General features: G+C 41.3%; 1 protein-coding gene across 3 annotated transcripts in view; it reads right to left on the reverse strand.

Annotated features, from left to right (window-relative positions):
- neto1l (neuropilin (NRP) and tolloid (TLL)-like 1, like) overlaps positions 1-23,385 on the reverse strand; it is a 119,609-nt gene that overhangs the window by 42,445 nt on the left and 53,779 nt on the right. For 2 of the 3 annotated variants that reach the window (XM_050056273.1, XM_050056274.1), the window contains exons 5-6: positions 1,136-1,177; positions 749-876 (exon numbers count right to left, since the gene is read on the reverse strand). In XM_050056273.1, coding sequence (XP_049912230.1) covers positions 749-876; positions 1,136-1,177 — 170 coding nt within the window. Of the gene's footprint in view, positions 1-748; positions 877-1,131; positions 1,178-23,385 lie in introns of all 3 variants that reach the window. The other variant, XR_007570663.1, reaches the window with a different exon arrangement.

A 23,385-nucleotide genomic window follows, 5' to 3' on the forward strand; every position in this document is an offset into this window, starting at 1 on the left:
GCACTGGTACCTCTGGTAGATAAGGAAGCATGTCTAGTGTGTGTTAGGGGATGTTAAAGGTGTGGATGTGTGTGGATGTGTGTGGATGTTTGTCAGTATTTGTCTATGCATGCAGGGTGGCGACTGGCAGAGAAAACAAATAGAGGCTGTAGCAGGCCTCAGGGTCAAACTGCATGGCAACACTATTTCATCAGCAGTAACGCTGCCTCCCTCTCTGTCCGGTCTGCCCTCACTCATCTCCCTCCCTCTTTCTTCTTCCATCCCTCTATTCCTCTTGGCAACAGCTTGCTGATTAAAAAAATGGGCCTGACCCCAAGTAAACCCTTCTGCCTATCTGTCTGACCCTAGCAGAGGAACAAGTCCCCCGCAGCCACGAACACTCACATTGGGATACTGCTGACAGCTGCAGACAAACCCACATGCAATATCAAAGCTTCCTGATGAAACCCCCTGATCTTACTGCGTGTGTGAAGGAACGCTGAATGGAAACAGCAAATTAATAGGAAAATATACTCAATATCTCAACACAGTCTTGAAGCTGAAGCTTTAAATTTTGCAAGGAATGAAGACAAACAATCTTCCGGCATCTATTTTTCTTGATTTGCTGTCTGACGTAACTGCGCTCTGCTGTCATCAACCCAGCTTATGGGAACACAATTTCATTTCCACTTTATTCTGTATGACATTTCAAAATTTGGCAGTAAATCTAATTCACAGTTGGATGGGAGCGTAGCTTAGCGTCACTAACCTTGGAGCGCGGCGGAGCATGGATGTACCATTTACAGTCGACGGCCTCGGCGGCGCCAGCCTTCCCGTCTCTGGTGATCTGATGGGACTCAACGATACCTTCTGGACCAACCATGTCATACTGACAGGCTGAAACACACACATATGCATAAACACACACAAACACACGTATATACAGGCATGCGGTTCAAGCAAACACTTGGACTCACAAATACCAGACAGGTACACAAACATACATACTTTACATAATGTATATGATTGGAGGAAGCACAGTATAAATAAGCTTTACTGAGATAAAAAGAGTGGGCATGAAAACAAGTGAGACAAAGACAGAAAGAGATAAAGGAAGAAACAGAGGCAGAAAGATAGAGAGAGGGAGTATACCTACAGGGCAGAGGTGGGGGGACTCCCAAGTCTGCAAAGTCCGGATCTGAGGAGAGAGCAGAAGAGGGGTGGAGGCATTCATTTTTAATACATGATTACAACATCAGGATCTTCACAGAGGCAAAAACAACCAGGTGTAACAATGTACTGAGGAACTTCCTGTAGTGAAAACTACAAATTGCTGCCCTCATTCCTAAATTATTTTGGCACCCTTAGGTGCTCTGCTATTCTCTCTTTTTTGCAGTTGCTTAAAAGAAAAACTGTTGGCATATTGGCTGCTCGCCATGTCATCTTTCAAACCCACAAGAGCAATCTTGTGGTCAAAGGTCATGAGCTCCAGAGTGTGAAATTTTTTGTTTAAACCTCCAATAATGCATGATCGTTGCACTTTTTTGAACAGTGCCATGCCATTATTTTGATGGCTAATAATTTGAAAGGCCCAGTACTTCGAAAAATGTCCCACTGGACCGACACGACATTTGGCCCACAGCCCATTATCCCAAAAACAAACATGCACTGCTCAGAAGTGCTATTTTTCTATGGCATTCTCCAAAACATAAGCACATAGCTAATAATTATGCAGAATGTCATCATTGGACCCTCCTACTATGTCGAACGCATGACCCCTCCACTTGCCTCTGATTGGCTTACCCCATTATTCTTACCCTACCCCTAACCAATCTTACTCCTCATGCCTAAACCTAACCAATCCAATCAACGAAGGTAACAAGTACTAGCCAATCCGAGAGTCTGTTGACATCCTTCTGCATAATTATCAGCCATGTGCTTTGGCCAGGAGAGTAGGGTTCAGTACCGAAGTTGGTACTTTTCAGAGTACTACTACTATACTACTATATTGGTACTATCGGGTTAAATCCACCAGTGCCAAATTCTGGTACCTCAGAGCGCATCTGAGAACATTGAGTTAAGCTAAGACGTGGAAGAGCTGCAAAAGTGCCCTAAAGCCAGGAAGCCAGTTACGGAGCTCTGAGACTGGCAATGGAGCTCCATGGAGCTGCTGGATTCAACTTTGGACCAGAGACAAAGCACCCTGTAACCGGCCCCCAGAGCTCTGCTGCTCTGTTTACTTTCAAGCAAGCCAAAACTATTGCTGTACCAGCGATCTGCCATGATAGTTTTGATGTCTGGTCAATTCTGTTTTTTATTTTTTACATTATTTTAGTAAAAGCCTAGCATCGCTGCTAGACAGGCAGACACACACACAGGCAGACAGACAGAGACATAAGGTTAGCTCCATATGTGATGAGAAAAGAGCACAGGAGCAGGACTGCTTTACAATCTACTGTGTCACCCCTGCAGCTTGTTCAAAAATGAAACTTTTGTTTAATACAGAGAAAGTAAAGTACTGAAAAAAGGTACTGTTGGGTACTGTTACCTAATTACTGATGCGAAATTCCAGGCACTCAAACCCTTACCCTACCCAGTATCGGTTCAAATGTGAACGGTAACCAAACCCACTGGAGAGTGCCACTGGGCAAATAGACCCTTTGAGCAATGCACATCTGCTTTCCAAACTGTTGGATGAATAGGTTTCTGGCCCAGTGGTACATTTTTCAGACTACTGGGTCTTCGAAATTACCAACTATTGGAACAATGGGCAGTCGGATGTTTGAACACATCTTTGCACTACACATTTCCCAAAATCCTTCTCTTCTCAAAACTCCTATCGATCACCCAAACCATAGCACAGAGGTCACATTTTAAAGAATAACCTCAGCACAATGACAATGCTAACACACTGATGTAAAACAGGTATAATGTTTACTGTGTTCGCATGCTGTCAACACAGCTAATTAGCAATATACACAACATGCAGCTGAGGCTGATGGGAATGTCATTATATGTGGGCATAAACCAAAGTATTGGACAAGTTCAGATTTTACCCTGATGATGGCACTAGATGAAAAGTCAGGGGATCACTACAGTTATTAAAGGTGATCACGAGGGAGGCACTGATGTCTGTACCAAATTTATTGGCAATCCCTCTGGTAGTTGTTGAGATATTTCAGTTTGAACTACAGTAGTGATGCTGCCATGAATGGCTACAATTTTACCACCATGTGACATGTTGCATGTGTAGTCAATGCATTTAATAAAGTAATTAAACCCTAAACTGAGGAATATACATGCAAACACCCACTCCAGCCACATGTTTAGTCTGTGGAAGTACAGCTCATTCAATAAAAATATATTTTTTTGACAGAAAAACATAAAATGACATCTCTAATTTTTACGCTAACCGAATGAAGAGAATGATCTCACCACAGTATCCCCACTCAACTGAAATTATGTAAAACACCCTCATTAGAGCTATATTAGTCAAAATCTGGAATCAACCAAATTTACTGGCAATTAAGTCTTTGCAAGCAAATTTAGAGGATCGAGGTCAAACTCTTGTGCATTAGATGTTCTCATGGGGTTTCATTCAACATGCTAATCACTAGAATATGCAGCTGTATTTTACAGCAACTGAGTAATTTGGTTTAATTAGGTTTAGTATAATAAGAACTGATACATTTTCTAAGACAAAGTAGCTGTGCAAAGCATTGGTATGTTGTTTACTTGGGGGTACAACAGCCGTCTCAGGTAAAGACTTATGACAATAACGTCACTGTCAAAACACCAATGACTTACAGTACCAGTAAGTCTCAATAAGAACACACCAGGGATAATATTTTTTTGACTAGCATACTGAATATGAGTAAAACTCCTCTGAGCTCGCCAAATAAGTGTAAGTCTTATCTTTGTTCCCTTTTGCAGTGTCAGAACAAAACAGAACTGAAGCTTAACAGAGATAAATGGAAAAGCAAAAGCATTTGAAATATCTATAAGAAAGGTTTCAGAAATTTTAGCAGACCGTTGGGGACAACGGATCTAATCCTTAACCAAACTTTAACACACTAAGAATATAACAGAAACTTTAACAAAGCGGAGGCCATAGCCTACGTTTTGTCAGCTAAATACAATAAGGGAAGTGTCTGGTGAAGTTTTGAAAGTCAGCTTGAACCCCTTTTTTTTCTGTATAATGTTGCATTAAATTACATCAACAGGCCCGGCCTCGCTGAGGTGTGTTACCTTGTCTTGCTAGTGAAACATCACAGTCTTGTCTCTTATCCCCATAGATTCAATATCGCTCCTCAGATGACTTCACACAAGACAGAAATCGACTCCTGAACAATCTCTACTGTTCTTTTCACGTCATCATTTCTGTGTGTGCACTGTGCAGGGACTTTGGTGTGTTTTATTCTCCAAGCTCTGGCACTATTTCAGATATATCAGTGTCTAAAGCATAAATGACTTTGAAGTAAAGGTGAATTGTAATTTTACAAAGACAAAAGAATTGATTTTATTGTTATGAGCCTTTGTGTCACTTATTTATAACTTCTTAATAGATCTGTCTGAGTTCTCAATGTGAACAAAGTATGATAAAAGCTATTAAAGAGGACCTATTGTGCTCATTCTCAGATTTATACCTGTATTTAAGGTTTCTACTAGAACATGTTTATAAGCTTATAGTTAAAACTACTTTACTATCCTCGTACTGTCTGTGCTTTAACACCTGTGTTCACCCTCTGTCTGAGACGCTCCCCTTTAGCGGCTGTCTGTTTAGGCCCCCCTCCCGAAAAAGTCCTGTCGGCTCTGACTGGTCCACGTTTCTGGGTCTTCCATATCTCCGAGTCTCTGCACTGCCATTACACTCAAGTAATGACTGTAGCTGAGAATACAGTGGTTTAGCCAGGGATGACATTAATTTTTAGGCCAACATGGAAGTTAGCATTACTCTGTGTCCTTCAACAAAAAAAACGATCAGATTATTCCATTGGATTTTGGATTATTGTTGAAAATAAGCTCTGTGCCAAACAAACGTTTACGATACTTCCACATTTTGTTCAGCAAGATAATCTTCAAAATTTAATACCACTTTCATGATTACTGAAACCTAAATGCAATCGGCAGAAGTTAAAAGCTAATGTTAGGCTATAAACGAACTACTACAGTCGCATGACCTAACGTCACCACCATAACAAGACAGTAGCTATGTTTCCATCCAAAAGTGATTCCAATCATTGGGAAATGTGCATTAAAAGAAATACAAATCCTGTATGTTTCCATTAAATGTACGGACTTTGGTGAAAACTATGAACTCGTGCGAGTTTTCCGCAGAAACGGAAACAAAACAAGTCTTGCATTCTTCTTCTTCTACGTTTTCTGTCGGTTGGCAACCAGCTTGTAAATGCATTTTCATTTTTTTAATTTGAACATAACTGTTTCCATCCCCCGTTTTGCGAATCAACATTTTTTCGAATCAACCAAAACCCGGCTAAAGCGAGCGTATTTTAGTTTGTGCAAATCAGGAGACTTTCATTCGAATTCTAGCGTTTCCATCATAATTTTCCAATGCGATATTTCTAGATGCGCATATAAACAGGCTAATGGAAACATGGCTTGTGAAGCCATGTTCGGCGTGGCTCGGCATGATGACGTTCTGTAGCCTCATCTAGCCACCTCCTAGCAAACACCTTTTTAAAGACACATAGAAGCTTCAAAGTTCATGAGTGTGGTATTTACTGGTGTACTTTAATGTCGTAGAACAAAACATGGAAGTCTCTCAAGAGTTTAAGTTCCACATACCTTACTTCAGGCATCTAACAAGAAACCAATTCAACAAACCTATTAACTTTGAGACGAGGGAACCACGAGTGCTAAAATGTTAACTCACACCAGATTTGAGGACTGATTACTGTATATCGGCACCTTTTAACATGCACAATCACCATTTAAAGCTTTTAAACACAACCTGATATGTTCCAGCAGAAATATGATCCAGAATCAGGGAGAAAACATCAATAACCAAGATTACATGTTTCCCTGACGTTAGCATGTAGCTACATGAACGTTAGCTGTGGACTTGCAGCTGAGGAATGACAGTAATGGAGAATAGCAGCAGTTTCTACCATGAAAAACTTGTCATTAGCAGCTTCTAAACAAAGCCAAACATGTTCCAGCAGGAATGTGACCTGAAATCAGGGGGAAATGAACAACATCAGCAACCGCGTTCACATGTTTCCCTGACGTTAGCATGTAGCCACATGTACGTTAGCTGTGTACTTGCAGCTGGGAAGTGACAATAATGGAGAATAGTGGCACTTTCTACCGTGAAAAACTTGCCAATAACAGCTTCTAAACACAGCCAAACATCTTCCATCAGGAATATGACCTGAACTCCAGGAGAAATTAACAACACTGGCAACCGAGTTTACATGTTGCCCTGACGTTAACATGTAGCTTTATTTGGGCTATGCCTTGTAAGCACTTCCAGTAGTGTGACTGGGTCTGATGACTATATCAAGAAATCTGCCACATTATAATGTAATACTGTAGCCAGAGTAAGAAAAAATGTTAGTGTTCAGAACCATTAGAAACCTGAGAGATTATTAGGGTCCGGGCAGCTAAACTGCCAGGACACTATTGTAATCCTAGGTATTCTTCTTCTTCTTCTTCTTCCGAGGAAATCATACTTCCCATTGGTGAAAACTCACCAAACTTTGCACAAAGGTCCAGTCTCATGCCAGATATCCTCAGCTGTAAACTCAAGCCAATAGTCCTGATGGTGGCGCTACAGCAAGCGTCTAAAGTTCAAAACTTTGAAAATTCATAACAAATCAACCATACTTGCTACAACTTCACAACTTTCATCAAACTGTAGCCCCAATACTGAAGAAACTTTTGTACATTTGTACAAAATTATGAAGTTCATCACTCTATTTTTTTCAAAAACTGTAAAACTTCTTAAACCTATCTCCTCCCACAATTTTTGCTCAATTGACACCAAACTTGCTACAGAGCATCTTCAGACTGTCCTACGAAAACTATGTTTCTCAGATTTTTGATTTATCAAAAATTGAGCCTACAGTGCATCAAAATGTTTGACTGTAAATGGTGCTGTAAACATATACATGCAAATTCTTGCTAAATAAATCTTCAATGTTCATGAAAAAATGACAAAATTCTCGAGTCATGGTAGATGATGTGTGGCAAATTTCAGAATTTTATCTCAAAAACTGAATTTTTTACAGCATTTTGAATTTTGCTCTAATGTGATCAATTGGAGTCAATGTAAAAATGGCAATTTTAAACATCAGTTTTTCACTTATGGAGCAAATCAATTATTGTTACAAACAAATTACAAACATCTCCATGCTGTCTAGATGCAATATGTGTATTTTCAGATTTTTGTCTTAAAGCTATAGTGCGTAACTTCTACTGGTCCGTAAATGTCCGTTTTAACCCAAGCCACTACTAGAGGAGATGACACAATGCTGATTAAGCCGATTGGCTCCTCTAACATCTCGCGGTATTTTTCAATATATATCATTTTTAGCATGCGTGTCGACCAGCGACATTCCCGCGCTGGCACACGGGAAATGCTTCCTCACAACAAGAAGGGAGGGGGAGGAAGAGCGGAGAGGTAGAGCGCAGGTAGAAAGCGAAAGCAACATGGTGGAGAAGTGGCCCAGACACAGTTCAGAAGTGGATCCTACCACAAAGGCAAGTGTTAATCTGTGTACGGTGTGTGGCGACTGGCGAGTGTTACTCTGTGTACATGGAAGTGCCGCTGGCTTATTAGTTGTAATAACGCATTATCCGCTGGGAGGCGACAGAAGTTACGCACTATAGCTTTAATAACTGAATTTTTTTACTGTGGTTTCAAATCTGCCTTTCCATGCATGGATGGCTGCTTTCCTACACAACAGTGAATGGCTTACTCAATTTGTGAAGCCACTGTTGAGTTGCTGCTTGCCAATTAGCTCAGAGCAGTAGATGACTGTCTTAGGTTCCAGAGGTTGCTCAGAATTGCCTAAAAATGCCCGGACCCGACCCATCGCTGCGTAGCAGCTATAATTCTATGTATATTTACTTCATTATTTGAAACTTTGAACTCTTTGAATCTGACTATCCTTCAATATAATACTACAAGGCGCGAAAATAAAACTGTATAGGTCCCCTTCAATGTGGTCACAGGATAATTGTCTTCAGACCAATTCCTGAGCTAATATCCCACCATAATGTCACGGCATGTCACCTTGTCGCTGTGCTATGACATAGAGCATTGTCTTTGAAATGAAAGAAACCCCCCTCCTCAACATTCAATACATCCCTGCTGATACCACTTTATTCCAGCCTGGTGACAGAGCAGTTGTGCTTTCAAAGATACGCCGTTAGCTGTGAGCTCTGGGCTGCATTCATTTGAGGACAGAGCCTGCGGAAATAGGAAACACAAAAAAGGCTTCACATTAAATCTGATTGTTCCTTGCCAAATCGAGACATGGCTACCACTGACTGAGCTCAGTGTGGAAAATGAGGTCTGATTGCACAGCGTGAACACCTTGCCTAAATGTCACAGTCTTTTTTGTCTGTATGTATGCCCTAATTTTTCTGTCTAGACATGAGTCAGAGCTTCAGTGTGTGTACGCCGGCCATAAGGAGCAAGTCCTGTATACCTGGCAGTGCTGAGAGATCACCAGATGAAAAATAAAAAAATAAAATAAAATAAAAAGTCAGTGAAATGGTGGGTGAGGGAGGATGAGCATTCAGCGTGTTTGATGATGACACTTGCTGCATAAAACCTATAATCAAAGGAGAGAGATTCTTGGCCCGATTTCAGCCGTGCTCTAGAGGGGATTCAGAGGAGGTGAAACTCCCCTTATGGTGGAAAGACAGAAAGCCCGATGAATACCTGTGACAAATCTAGCAAGGCTGCAGAAAACCCTCTCTCCTTGGCACTTTCAAACAGGGACAAAGTAAAACATTCATGTGCACACAAAAGCAGTCATGAGAGGTGCTTAGAGTCTACTCAAGAGCTTCTCCTGAGGCTTTCACCACAATTCCCTCATGATTAATTGTTGCTTTCAACTAAGGCTCGAATGATAAGATTTATAAAAAGCTGAATGGGGAATACCGTATAATTTAAAAATACACGTGGCTCCTCTGGCCTTGGATAGCTAACTGGTAGTGAACAACTCTTTATTTGTCTCCGGGGAAGGCAATTTTTTGCTTGTACAGTTCAAACATGTTCACCCACGTAGCCACGTTCCATCTGGAGAGGTGGTGAGCTGTGCAAATGAAGTGATTTTGTCTTCTTTCAAGAGCAAAACACAGACATCTACTGTGATTTCTTGTCTATTAGTTCACATAGAAGTGGATCAAAGCTATCCAGCCTCTTCCCTCATTCACACAAATGAACAGAGAGGATCTTATACACTAATTATAGCTGCTGCGCAGCGATGGGTCGGGTCCGGGCATTTTTAGGCAATTCTGAGCAACAAGCAGAAGAATTGGAAGACATTTAGGAATTTAGCAACACAATCTGCCTTTTGCATCAGCTGAGGCTTGAACTCACAACCTCTGAGACGAAGAATCAATTTCTATCTCACTGAGCTAATTAGTCAGTGACAATTCATGTGTAGCTTCACAAATTGACTAAGCCAGAGGTGCAGGTTTAGCAGCAGTCCATGCATGGAAAAGCAGATTTCAAAGCACTGTAAAAAATTCAGTTATCGAAACAAAAATCTGAAAATACACATATTGCATCTAGACAGCATGGAGATGTTGGTAATTTATTTTAACAATGATTGATTTGCTTCATAAGTGAAAAACTGATGTTTAACTGGTTGAGCTATGTGCAAAGTGAGAAGCCTCAGATGGTTTCACACTGAAGTATTGACACTGGATCTTTGTGCAAAGTTTGGTTTATTTTCAAGCATGAGAAGGCAGATTTTCTAGCAGAAAAAAGACTTGAAGATGCTGCACAGTGATCAGTCACGCTCAGGCAATTTTAAGCAATAAGCTGGAGCACAAGAAGATGTTTACATTACAATGTGGATTCTGCACCAGTTGAGGCTCGAATCCGCAACCTCTGGAACCTAAGACGGTCATCTACCGCTCTGAGCTAATTGGCAAGTAGCAACTCAACAGTGGCTTCACAAATTGAGTAAGCCATTCACTGTTGTGTAGGAAAGCAGCCATCCGTGCATGGAAAGGCAGATTTGAAACCACTGTAAAAAATTCAGTTATTAAGACAAAAATCTGAAAATACACATATTGCATCTAGACAGCATGGAGATGTTGGTAATTTGTTTGTAACAATGATTGATTTGCTCCATAAGTGAAAAACTGATGTTTAAAATTGCCATTTTTACATTGACTCCAATTGTTCACATTAGAGCAAAATTCAAAATGCTGTCAAAAATTCAGTTTTTGAGATAAAATTCTGAAATTTGCCACACATCATCTACCATGACTCCAGAATTTTGTCATTTTTTTCATGAACACTGAAGATTTATTTGGCAAGAATTTGCATGTATATGTTTACAGTACTGTTTACAGTCAAACATTTTGATGCACTGTAGGCTCAATTTTTGATAAATCAAAAATCTGAGAAACATAGTTTTTGTAGGACAGTCTGAAGATGCTCTGTAGCAAGTTTGGTGTCAATTGAGCAAAAATTGTGGGAGGAGATAGGTTTAAGAAGTTTATCACAATAAAACATCAAAAAACAACAAATATTCACATCACTCTATAACCTTAAAAATGTGACTTTCTAGCTTCAAAAATGACTTGACTTATGATTACATGACTATTGAAAGAGTTGCAAATTAAATTTATGTCGCCGGACCAATCATTTTAACTGTAAACCTTTTAAAGGAATAGTTTGACATCTTGTGAAATCTAATGTCTTTTCAACTGAGAGTTGAATGAAGAGACTGATTCCACTCTATATACTGCCTCATATTTACCATACAGATCTCCATTTACTCCCATTGTTAGAAATTAAGGCAAAATATCCTGAATGCAGGCACTGCCATCTTGCGCTGGTGGCATCATTTGGAGCCAGAGTCTGCACAGTAGTGATCTCCATGGTCAATTACTCCTGTGCAACCAATGACAAGCGGCGCCATTGATCAGGAGCACACCAACTGGCACACACAGCTGTCAATTTTGACATCAGACCCCCTTATTACAGCATCAAATAACTAATTAAAACGAAACTTTTCAGAGAAATGAGCACTTGAACTTATACCAGGATGATAAGAACTACCTAAAATGACAGAAATCATCTTTGGGGAAAATTTATTTGACGTGTACTTTGATCTTTTAGTTTGGCCCATGTCTCATCTGCTAACATGGAGGGGGCCGGGTTTATGACATGTGCTGCAGCCAGCCACCATGAGGCAATCGAGATGTCATGTTGTCCATAGTCTGTGGGCTAGAGCATGGGGACGATTAGCTTTGCATTAAGAGTGGAAAGGAAGGAAAAGAACTCAGCAGCTTTAAGCTCATTAACTGAACTGTTGTGTCTTGTTTGTTTAATATGTCTGGCCAATAAACACAGCCAACATTTGTATGTGGAGCCCATGTGGGAAGTAAATAGGCTGAAAAAGGGGCCCTATATGGGACTGTCCATGGGTTCCATATTGGCTTCTATGACATTTGCCCACATGAGTGGTTTTACCCAAATGGGCCCCAGATAGGATGTCCATTTTGGACCCATACCCACTTTGTACACAGGTAGCCCTTGGGTAAACTTGGGCTTGGGCAAACCCACCATGTGAGCGATTGTATAGGGCCAATATGGACCACATGAACAATCCAATATAGGGCCAATTTTTCAGCCCATTTACTACTCACATGGGTCCCACAATCAAATGTTGATGGGGAAATAGTCCGCCGTAAAACAACTTGTCATTTTATACTTTGCTTCCTGAACAGATTAAGCAAACAAGATACCATGTGTTATTTTCTGAGCTTTAGAGTTGCTGGTAGATGGCTCTTACCTTTGGGCAGATCCAGGCTACCTGTTTCCAGTCTTTATGCTAAGCTAAGCTAACGGTCGTCTGTCTGTCGCTTCATATTGAAGATACAGATATGAGAGTGGTATTGATCATCTCATCTAACTCCCAGCAAGAAAGGGAACTGTTTTCCTAAACATGTTGAACTATTCCTGTCAGCATGTTAATTCATACCTTATACACAAGTCACCTTCCTATGTCTATCCATGTTGCCCTCCACGGGATGCTTACTATAGGTGTGTGTAGCGAGCAGGTAGCGGGGCAGGGAAGCAGACAGGAACGCGGGATGAGAAAATCAAAGTGGAAGACAGTTAATGAAACAGTGACCTTAAGGTCATCTCTGCTGGTTGCGCCAGAGATTTATTATTGGGCTTTGGCATCACTTAACCCACCACGATGACAAGGCCAAGTAACCTCCGAGGAATAGATGCGTGATGTATGCAGACACACACACACACACACGCACAAACACTTTTGATAAAGGCTTTTCTTAACATGGCAACAAAGGTACCGGTAAGAGGCTGCTGTGCCTATAAATGCCTCTCGTGCGACCCTTGACCTTTATAAGACTCCAGCTCCTGAATTTCAATCAGGTGAGTTCCATCCCCTCCGCCATCAATCACCTCCTCTCCTTCGCTGCCGTCCTTGATTAATCGATCCAATCAATTACATTGATTGATAAAATGATTGATGAACTATAAAGTACGTGTGCTCTTTCCACAGCATGTGATTTCACCTTGTTGGTTTATACGCCGGTTGCCTCACCTCCGTCACGCTGTGAAATATTTGATTACAGGGTAAACATGAAACTTCAAAAGCATCTCTGTATGTTGCTATGATGAATAATAAATATCAAGGTAGCACACCAAAGTGAGCACGGAGAGAAATTTCACCAGAGTATGTGCTGACATGAGCTGCCATTGTATTCACACTGCAGCCTCTCTATAGCTGCTCACTCTCTCCACTGCATTGTAGAAGCGGCTTTGCCTGACTGAGCTGAATTCAGAGCACATCCACACACGGCCACACCCTCTCCTCTCTTCATGGAGCTCGACGAAGAGTGTAATCTTCTGGGGCTTACTGTATTTACCCTTTGCAACACTGAAAATGCTCACTTTAAAGCCGCGGGACGCAGACTTTAAGTTGTCCTACAGCGCTGTTCACGCACACATCGAGCCCCTCAAAGAGCAAAACGCTGTCATCATCCGACAACACAGAACAATGTTCACACCAATGTACAGCAGGTGTATGCCTGCGAATGAAAGCCATAGAGATGCACAGGCAGAGCGGAATTTACAGAAGTTATGTGCAAATGCCTCCGGAAACAAACACCAGCAGCTTGCAAATGCCAGCTTAAATTTGCTCATCACATTGCTCCAAAAACATGTTTATAGTGCTTGCAGTGCGGCGACGGTAATTCAGTTTGGCAGCCAGACACAAAAATAATCATTAGGAATTTGTTCTAGTAAAAAATTCTGAAACAAATGATGAGTAGGCCCTGATTAGCTCTGTTTGGCTGTGTAGTGGGAAATGTCCTTTATTGAGACAGCGCGCACACACACAGATGAAACAGAGCATTGCAGAACTGTCAGGAGATGTAAATTTCTAGTAACTGTACAGTCCCTGAATTACTGTATTGCTCTTCATAATACAGGCACAACACTATGTTTTATTAATGAGACACACCACGTCTCATTTGGAACTGAGCATTAGGCTCCGCCGCCTCCCTTCAGTATTAGCTGCCGAGCCCAATGTATGTTAAACAGCATATGAATGAGGCTCATGGTTATCAGTGTGTGGCAATATTCCAGGAACCAAAGGACACAAACATGCAGAGCACACACACACAAGCAGCCCACACACAAAAACTCAATTTCCCAGTGGCCTCATTTCCTCTCAGCTGCTTGGCGGTGACATTTAAATAAGCATCTGATTAATAATCTCTGCTAAAGTGGTTGATCAAGCTAATGAATGGCTGCCATTAATCACACCAGGCACAGCTGTGGATGGAGTTGGGGACACAGACAGAGGAAGAGGTAGAGAGATGGGGAAGGAAAAAGGAAGCATTCTTCACAGTTTGATTACCTGCAGGCCTTTCAATCACAGCTAAAACACAATTTTGGCAGAGGTGATTGTCTCTGTCATATTTTCACAGCTCCCTGTATCGAGCGCACGTCTGCGGTTTTCAATCTACCACGTCGAAAAGCTTTTCGATTTCCAAAACAAACATACATGACTATTCAAAAACGCGGCCTGAGCAAACAAAAGGCTGTTGTGAAAAGCTCTTTGCGATCAAACGGCGCTGTAAAGATTAGCTATATAGCTTATACCCACTCAACGGGGCTTTGTTGACCCCGCGGATGACAGCCCAACTACACAGAACTGTAGCTGTGAAACGAGGAGGCCACAGGATCTGCCGGGGACTGATAGGATTCACCACACCCTGGGTGTCATGGCTAGTGAGCAGGGTCCGTGCCCCGAACAGCGATTAGCAGAGATGTGTACCCCCAACGCCACGCCACAAGCAACACCAGCTACACAACAGTGATCCCGCTAAGAACTGCCTTGAACTAGTCTGCAGAGGAAAACAGAGAAAGAGAAGGAGTGTGTCTCATGCTTAAAATTGCAATATTTCTGTTGTTTATCCCAGGAAGCTTAACTTACATCACCTCACACACACACAGGCAGTAACACAGCCTGCCCTTGACTCGTATTTATCACCATAATACACTGAATGCAAAATACGGTGTGGGACACAGAGCGGGGGGCTTGCAGCTGGAAAATCTCAGTGGAAACAAAGCTGCTGAGTAATTTCAACCTCTATCTCACCCATCAATGGTTCAAGTGCCCTTGAGCAAGGCACTTAACCCCAATACTGTATGTCCCAGTAGAGGTGTTCAGTATCCAGAAATAACAGTTTAAAAAAAAAAAAAGGGCTCATCTGTCGGAGCTTGGAGGACGGACTGTCACAGCATTTCAGATAGATTACAAGAACGGTCCGATCTCTGCCCTTGTGTGTGAACTAATGATTCATGTGATACATTATTGATTTCCATAAGGGAAGCAGCTATAGCGCTGATCTTGAAGCAGATAGGTATACAGTGTCTCGCTCAAGGACAACTCAGCCGGGCAAACATGTGACATTCAGGGTCATCTGGTCCATCTCTAACCTCTAAAGCATTGGTTCGCAACCTTTTATAGTTTGATGTACCCCCGTGACCTTGTTAATAACCCCCTCATCAACACTACATGTATTTATCATGTGAGAGTGGACACAGTAACATCATTTATACATATATATAACTGAACTGTCTGTGTTTAGTTCAGTTCAGTCATGTTTGCATTTGTACGACCACTCAGAGCAGGCTGTTCTCATGACGTGTTTGTACGGTTTCCAGGGAAAAGTAATGCAGCAAAATTCGTACATATCCCACATAATCATGAGCCATCAATCTGTGCATAAGCTATGTATTTTTGCGGACTGCGATCATGTTACCAAGGTGCTAACGCAATACATTCTCACACCAGGGACGGCGCTACACCGGGGCTAGGGGGTGCTATAGCCCTGTCAAAAATCTGTGTAGCCCCAGTTAAGCCCCTCAAGCATTTTATTTTATATTTTATAATATATATTTTTAAGTTAAAAAAAACATTAAAAAGTTCACAAGTAGCCATTCTGTTCCAATGCAATTTCATTAATGTCATTATTAATTTAATTTCTGAAGTTATGATGTTGTGATCCGAATCATTAGACACAAGCTGTTTGCACTTCTTGTTGCGGCTGCACTTTGTAGCCTATGTTATTAATTTCACTATTAATTCAGTTTCTTAAGTTATGATGTTGTGATCCGAAACAATATTGCCAATGCATAGTTGTTTGTTTTCATTAATTATGCATATGGAATAAATACACTTGCTGTCGCATTTTGGATATATTGTCTGGTTACTGGCAGGTGCATGGGTGCTGTCCGGTGCTGAATCTGTCACCTTTGCTCGTGAAACATTTTTGCCATTGCCTTGTGGTCACTTGTATTAGGCTTAAGTATTTTGCTGAATATTCTTTGGCCAAATTCAGTTAACTAGAACCGCCACGACGGTCTGACAGACCGTTTGGGTTTTTATAATGCAAATAACTCTGTTTAGATAAAACCTACGAGCTTCCCTTCCTATGTCTTTTACTAAAAATGTGTCTTGTATGTTTTCTGAAGCCTATAAATTACAAAAATGAAACACACTAGACTTCTGAGCATTTATAATTCCGACCGCAGCAGCTGTCACACAGGCCGCTGCTGAAAATTATACATTTTGATACATAGGCTACAGGTGGCTATACATATTGCAAAACTCTGTAAAAGTACACCAAAGCATACATTTTCATTTCCAAATATTTATTTGAAAACAAAACCATTCATACGGTCAATAAAAAAACATTTTGTTAATAATAAAAAACGAATGTAATCTCAACAGTGACTGCGCCAGCCGGCGGGACTGCGGCTGAACCGCTTCCAATGTTTCCACTAATTATTTCAGTGTTTATTTCTTTTATTCTTAAGTTTTTTTATTAAAATGCGTAATATAGCCAACAATATTATAGACCAAAAATTAATCTAATTTATTATTGTAGAATGTATTTAGCAAATCACTACTTTCAACTGGAGACACAGCGCAGCAGCAGCAAAAAAAAAAAAAAAAAGGCATTATAAAACGCCGACAAATAGGCTAGTGTTAATTAATTGACATGAGACATTGGAGAGGTTGTCAGTCCTATTCTGTAGTCTGTAATATTTTTTGATTTTATCATAACTTCTCGGAAATGACTCAAAAATGCATTTTTTGTGTGCTTCTGAGCACACGGGCAACATAAACTATGAAGTTACATATAACGGTCTGGCAGACCGTTGCGGCGCTAAAACTACTTTTATATCGAACATGCTTGTGCTGTGTATCATAGCTGCTTTCATTGAAAAAACAAGAACCTCCTTATAAAGTAACTAAAGTCATGAAAATCAGTTATTTTCTTAGCACCCCCACATATCGGTCAAGCTCCCCCTTAGCACTGGGAGAGAAAAAATCCTGGCGCCGTGCCTGTCTCACACCGACCTTGCCACATATTGACGTTTGGTCATGGACTCTCCACGTTCAGATACGACGTCCAAGGTACCCTGGCTGCATTAGTTGTTGACGTTCTAGGACGCTGTGTCAAGTTCTGCCTGTTACATGCATTGTCTTCTTTCAAAATACACTTCCGATTTTACAGGAAATTTACCATTTACATAGAGTCTCTTCCAAATAAACGCACGCATAAACGGTACAACAATGCAAAATGACGTTTTTTGTTTAGACAGCAAAAGCACGTGGTTAGGTTTAGGAAAAAAGAGCAGGGTTTGGCTTTGAAATCTTACGGGACGCAAACACCACTCTCCTGGTTGAAAATCGTTTGTTGGACCCATTCATAACCTCTCCTGCCCCACTTGGAGTTTGCCGTGTTAACTTTCGTTCATGTTCCGCCATTTTTCCCCCTGACACTGTTATAGCCACCAGACGCGTGTCATGCCGGCATGAAAGCACGGCCTTGTCGTCTGTGTCTGATGCCACAAGTCACTGCCCAAACACCAGATTTTGACGACTTTGGAGTGAGACCAGGTTGGCTCAGGGGAGGAAAGAAGGAAGCAGTCCCAAGCGGTCCAGCTTGGAGGCAGGTTGGGGTGGTGAATGGGTATCAAAGCACAGGACTTTCACGTGGAGGCTGGTGTTTGGAACCATATAAATTTTGAGATAACTTTGAGTCATTTTATGTTTTTCTTTCCCCCTGAACCGAACCACAGTAACTTTAATTGCCTACACCTAACCTCCATAACTTTACGTTGATTACGCAGGTTTACGTTGAGGACGTAACATCGTCCATGGAGCGCTAATTTGTAGGGTATCATATGAATTGTTGTATGAGGATGCATCTCTTGGAGTGACAGAAGCAAGACATCATTTCTTGAACTTCTTAACTTCTTTACAATGAATCCATTGCCTTTAGAGTACATACATGAGCATGAGTGGTCTTGAGAATGGTGGCTAAAGCTTTTCTCATAAGTTATAAATCTTGCAGCCCATTGGTTGTTTTATTAACATGCGGTAAGGCCATTAGAAGCAATTGGAGAGGGCAGAAGAATACAGTTTTGTCACAGATCATCTGTCTCATGTACTTCTTTGTGGCTGTAGTGTCAGAAGTATGACGAGATGTTACTTTTATAAAAGTTACCAACTACAGCTTTAATATTAGATGTAAGAACAGAGTTTGAAAATACTGACATTCGTCTTGTAACAGCCTAACACAATTTGCGCTCCTGAAGTTAATGAGTGTCGTCTGAATTTCTGACCTGTGAGAATCAAAATAAAATAGCCTTAACAGATGAATCAGTGTGATCATAATTGTAATGGGCAGGCAAACTTGGGCGATAACACTGGAGTCAATCACGGGTGTTTTTTTCCCTCCTGGTCAGCACTCTCTTTTCTCTCCCCCTCTGTATGTGCGTCAGGCGTTGCTATGGTTACGCACAAACCGGAGACAGAGCTGAGAGGTTTTAGAAACATGTCATCTGTCAAAACAACTTCTGTTTTTCACAGAAGTTCATGATCTCATAGTAAAAATATACATCATTTGTTGAACTGTCAGATTATTGAGACATTGGCAAAACGTGGAAAAATGGCAAATCATTTTACACCTTTCAAATAAATGTACTTTGATGTCACTGTCATACAGTATATATTAATACATATGAAATATATGACCGTATAAAAGTGTACTTCATTAAATATATGCAAAATAAAACTGACGTGAAACTGAGGCTACAATTCACACAAGCTCACCAAAACTGGACAATAGAAGATTGGAAAAACGTTGCCTGGTCTGATGAGTCTGGATTTCTGCTGCCACATTCAGATGGTAGGGTCAGAATTTGGTGTAAACAACATGAAAGCATGGATCCATCCTGCCTTGTATCAACGGTTCAGGCTGCTGGTGGTGGTGTAATGGTGTGGGGATATTTTCTTGGCACACTTTGGGCCCCTTAGTACCAACTGAGCATGGTTTAAACACCACAGCCTACCTGAGTATTGTTGCTGACCGTGTCCATCCCTTTATGACCACAGTGTACCCATCTTCTGATGGCTACTTCCAGCAGGATACCACACCATGTCACAAAGCTCAGATCATCTCAAACTGGTTTCTTGAACATGACAATGAGTTCACTGTACTCCAGTGGCCTCCACAGTCACCAGATCTCAATCCAGTAGAGCACCTTTGGGATGTGGTGGAACAGATTCACATCATGGATGTGCAGCCGACAAATCTGCAGCAACTGTGTGACGCTATCATGTCAATATGGACCAAAATCTCTGAGGAATGTTTCCAGCACCTTGTTGAATCTATGACACCAAGAATTAAGGCAGTCCTGAAGGCAAAAGGGGTCCAACCTGGTACTAGCAACATGAGTGTACATCCATATGTTGAACTGTTCCAATTTCCACATGGACACGCATGGTATCCCTCTGCATGCACAGACATTACAGATATGACTTTCATACACGCACATATTCTGGTATTAGATTTTTGTAAGGGTACAATATTTTGCTTTCTAAAAATACACTGATGTGGTGCTGTGTCTCTAATTGTGTGTTTTGTTCATTTACTTCCTTAATTAGTTTTGATTTCATTGACTAAAACGCCACTCTTGTTTCCAGACCATTGAACATATTGGTGTTGCAGCAGAAAGCCTCTCATTCGTTAATTAATCTGCTCATTTGTCCATTAATCCATCTCCCTGTCCACACATTTGTCTAGAGTTTGTTCCTGTAACATTTCTGTTTCAGGAATATGGTGCATACTGCAGTTACCGATGCACTCACAGTTTTTATGTCACATCAAATAAAAGTGTCCATCAAGATTTTTGCTTTGCGAGGACAGCAGGGAATTTTGTGGCTGGGATGGAGTTTCACTTCATTTTGCTCCTTTATTCACAGTGATGGATTTGAGAAATCTGTTTATGGCTGTGTGTGTGTGAGAGAGAGCTCTTCCATCTCTTCTACTTGTTAAACTTATAACTGCTCTCCTCCTTCTCTCCTTCTTCCTTCCTCCCAGAATGCCTCTGGGAAACAATGACAATGGCACAAAGCAACGCTACTCTAGCACTTTGCAAACAATATACCCCATCATATGTGAATGTGTATGTATGTGTGTGTTTGTGTGGTTGAGCATTGGTATACTGCAGTGGTGTAGTGGTGTCTTGGTAGGTGGTTATGCCGCGGAGCTACTGTTGAGTAGTTTTATTTGTAAAAGTGTATTAATAATACAATCAATCAATATATATAATATGTTGTTGTATTATAGTTGTCACTGTAGATGTGCAAGATTAGCTTGCTACTAGTTCTTGTATGGCCCACTATACTATGGGTCGACACTCAAGGGAAGGGACTTGTGTTTCTTAAGTTTATTCAGAAGATAGCGTTTCTTTGCACCCACAGAGGTACAAACGTTGCCTGAAAGGCTAAACTCAAGGGACAAAGGTCATCCATGCTTAGCTTACGAGGAACTCCACTGATTTTACTCATTAAACTCAAGGGGTCATCTCCGGGTTTGAATAGTGAAGCAAATGTGACAGGGCTTTAAACCTGCATTCTTTCTGTTGGCCAGCAGGGGGCGACTCCAATGCTTACAAAAAAGCCCCATTTCCATCAAGCAGTTCTGTTTGGTATGCTTTTTTTCCCATTTCCACTGTGAAAAGTTGTGGATGGTACCAATGGAACTGTTCTGGTAACGTCCCCATTTTTGGTCCCCCCTCTGTTGGGGTACCTAGCACACAGATCTGGTACTAAAAGGTGGAGCTGTGAACACTGCAGTCTGTTGATTGGTCAATATAGGACAGTCACTCTGCTCAGGGCTGAGTTGTGGCTGGTTTTGAGGCTCACTGTTCATACTGTGGAGAGTTTTATTAGTAAACTGTAACTATAAAATGAAAGGATGTTTTGCTGCCTCTCACAGCAGCTGGAGTCTGAGAAGAAATAACTTAATTCACTGGGCCGACTGCCAGCAACTTTTAAGGTGGAACGTTAACTTGTAATGTTACTCAATGCACGAGTTGACTACATGAATCCATCAACACACCTTAAATTTCACTGTGACAACTTTGACCATTACTTTAGTTTTTATATGACATACATGTTTAGTAATGAGTGGATCTTCAAGAGTTTCAAATTATACATTAATTTCAACTGGATTATGGAACTGCATGTATTCTAATCCTCACTTGGGGAAAAAAAATCCGTCATGGAGCGTTGTTCCTGTGGGCTCCGGCAACACTAAACCCATGCACTTGCCTTTGCAGTGGAAACACTAAACAGATCTAGGGTCTAGGTACCATGTCTGAAGGGTTACTTTTGGTTCCAAAGGTACCAGACCGAAAATGTTTGGTGGAAACGGGGCTAAAGATGTCTGATTGTATAGAAGTCTGTGTAAAAATGACCCTACTTCTCACTTGGTTTATTCCCTCAGTTAACATTATCCTAATGAGTTTACAGTCTCCATTGCTAGTTTCAAGTCTTCTTTAATACACCATGATGTTCACTTGGTTAATTATGTTCCCATTTAAAGTAAAATAGACGATAAAGCAGGGTGTGCTTTAGGGCATGGCTACCTTGAGATTTACAAGTTGCTACCACTGTGGTGTCCTTGGGTTCTCAATCAGATCCACAGCTCCACCCTTTAATCCACATATGGTCACTTCTCTGACTCCAAAAAAACCCAACAAAAAAAAAAGATGGCGGTGACTAAAATGCCAAACTTGAGGCTGTACAACAGTAGTCCACAAACCAATGGGTGATGTCATGGTGGCTACGTCCACTTCTGTCATACAGTCTATGATCAGTCTGTATTTGAATGTTGAATAAAGCACAAAATCTGATAGATTGCCTCAAGTAATGTCCCTTGAGGTGGGGCTGAAGAACACAAGTTTGATATGTGGGGGTTGAAATAAGTGTGTTTACAAGACCTCTGTAGCTTGCCTGCTAATCTGTGCTTGAGGTCTGAGGCTAAATTAGCTGTACATCCAAATGTCCTACTAAACTGTCAGCAGTCCAGCTGCATTTTGAGTAATGGGGGCTCCAGGTTTTGACGAGGATGAAGAATGTGTAGCAGAAAATTGCTGCATCAATTTTGATGGTTATTTTTAAACAGTCTATTGTGAGTGCGACGACACTGTGGGAGGAAAGTGCTAATTCGCAGAAATATTGTTTCAATGCTGTAGATTATATATCTGCATATACACACACTGCTGCACCCCTGGCATACTGTAAAAACAGCTACATCTAATTGCAAACCAATTTGTGCAAATTACTCTGATGCAGATTAGTGCACGTTTTGTTTTGAGTGCTTGTGCGTTTGAATGTGTATCTGTATAAACTCTTGTGTGTGTAGGATGCAACGACGACTCAGACGGGAACCCATTCCTGATGGAGCAGTTAGTTGTCCCTAGGCATCACAGGTGTCTCTATCTAAGTGACGCCCCAATGACAGACACATTCCATCCAGGTTCCATTTGGGCAACCATGCAATAAATCAACACAACACCGCCACTCTGCCACTCATTACTGCATACAGAGTGTCTGAGAGGCAGAGAGAGAGGAAGATACAATGACATAAAGGGACAGAGCGAGGACAGATCTGCTGATCTGCAAACAATGCACCCCCAAGAAAGGTAATTTGAGAGTCTGATTGCTTTCTTGAGATAGTGTTTCATTTCGCTGTCATGGAATTATGAGAGGTAGCAGGCTCCTGTTTCAATTTTCACTGCCGCTCTGCATCTGTTCCAGAGGGCTCAGGGGGGAATCAATGGCTCACAGACTTTTCTATGCCAACAACAGACTACAATTTGACCCAGTGGGGTGATAAACTGCAGCCAAACACACTTTAGCTACTGGCCAATACAAACACAAGTGGATTTAAGGGAGGGATGCAGAACAAATTGTTTGCCATGTTCGCGCGGTAACAGTTATGGTCATATGGTTTAAGATTGGAAATAATGTGATATTAAGGTGTTTAATGTCAGCCTTTAAATAGACTGAATGGCTGAGCAGAGGAAAAATAAAGTGTGTGTGAGGAGAAACATTTAAATCTGTGGTCGTGGAGAGCGATGGAGGGACTGACTGAGGCACAGAGAGGGATTATGAGTGAGAGATTAAGGAACAGGGAGAAAGATGCAGATTGAGACTTTGGCCTCAGAGCGCCCCGGTTTCTTTCACTCTCCATCACTAAAGTGACTGACAAATTGTTGAAAAGAACCGTAAAAGGATTTACAGCTGCATTAAGAATATTACACCAGCAGTGCAGCTGTGTAGC

This window comes from Epinephelus moara, chromosome 11 (genome assembly GCF_006386435.1).
Source record: "Epinephelus moara isolate mb chromosome 11, YSFRI_EMoa_1.0, whole genome shotgun sequence".
Lineage (NCBI taxonomy): Eukaryota > Metazoa > Chordata > Actinopteri > Perciformes > Serranidae > Epinephelus > Epinephelus moara.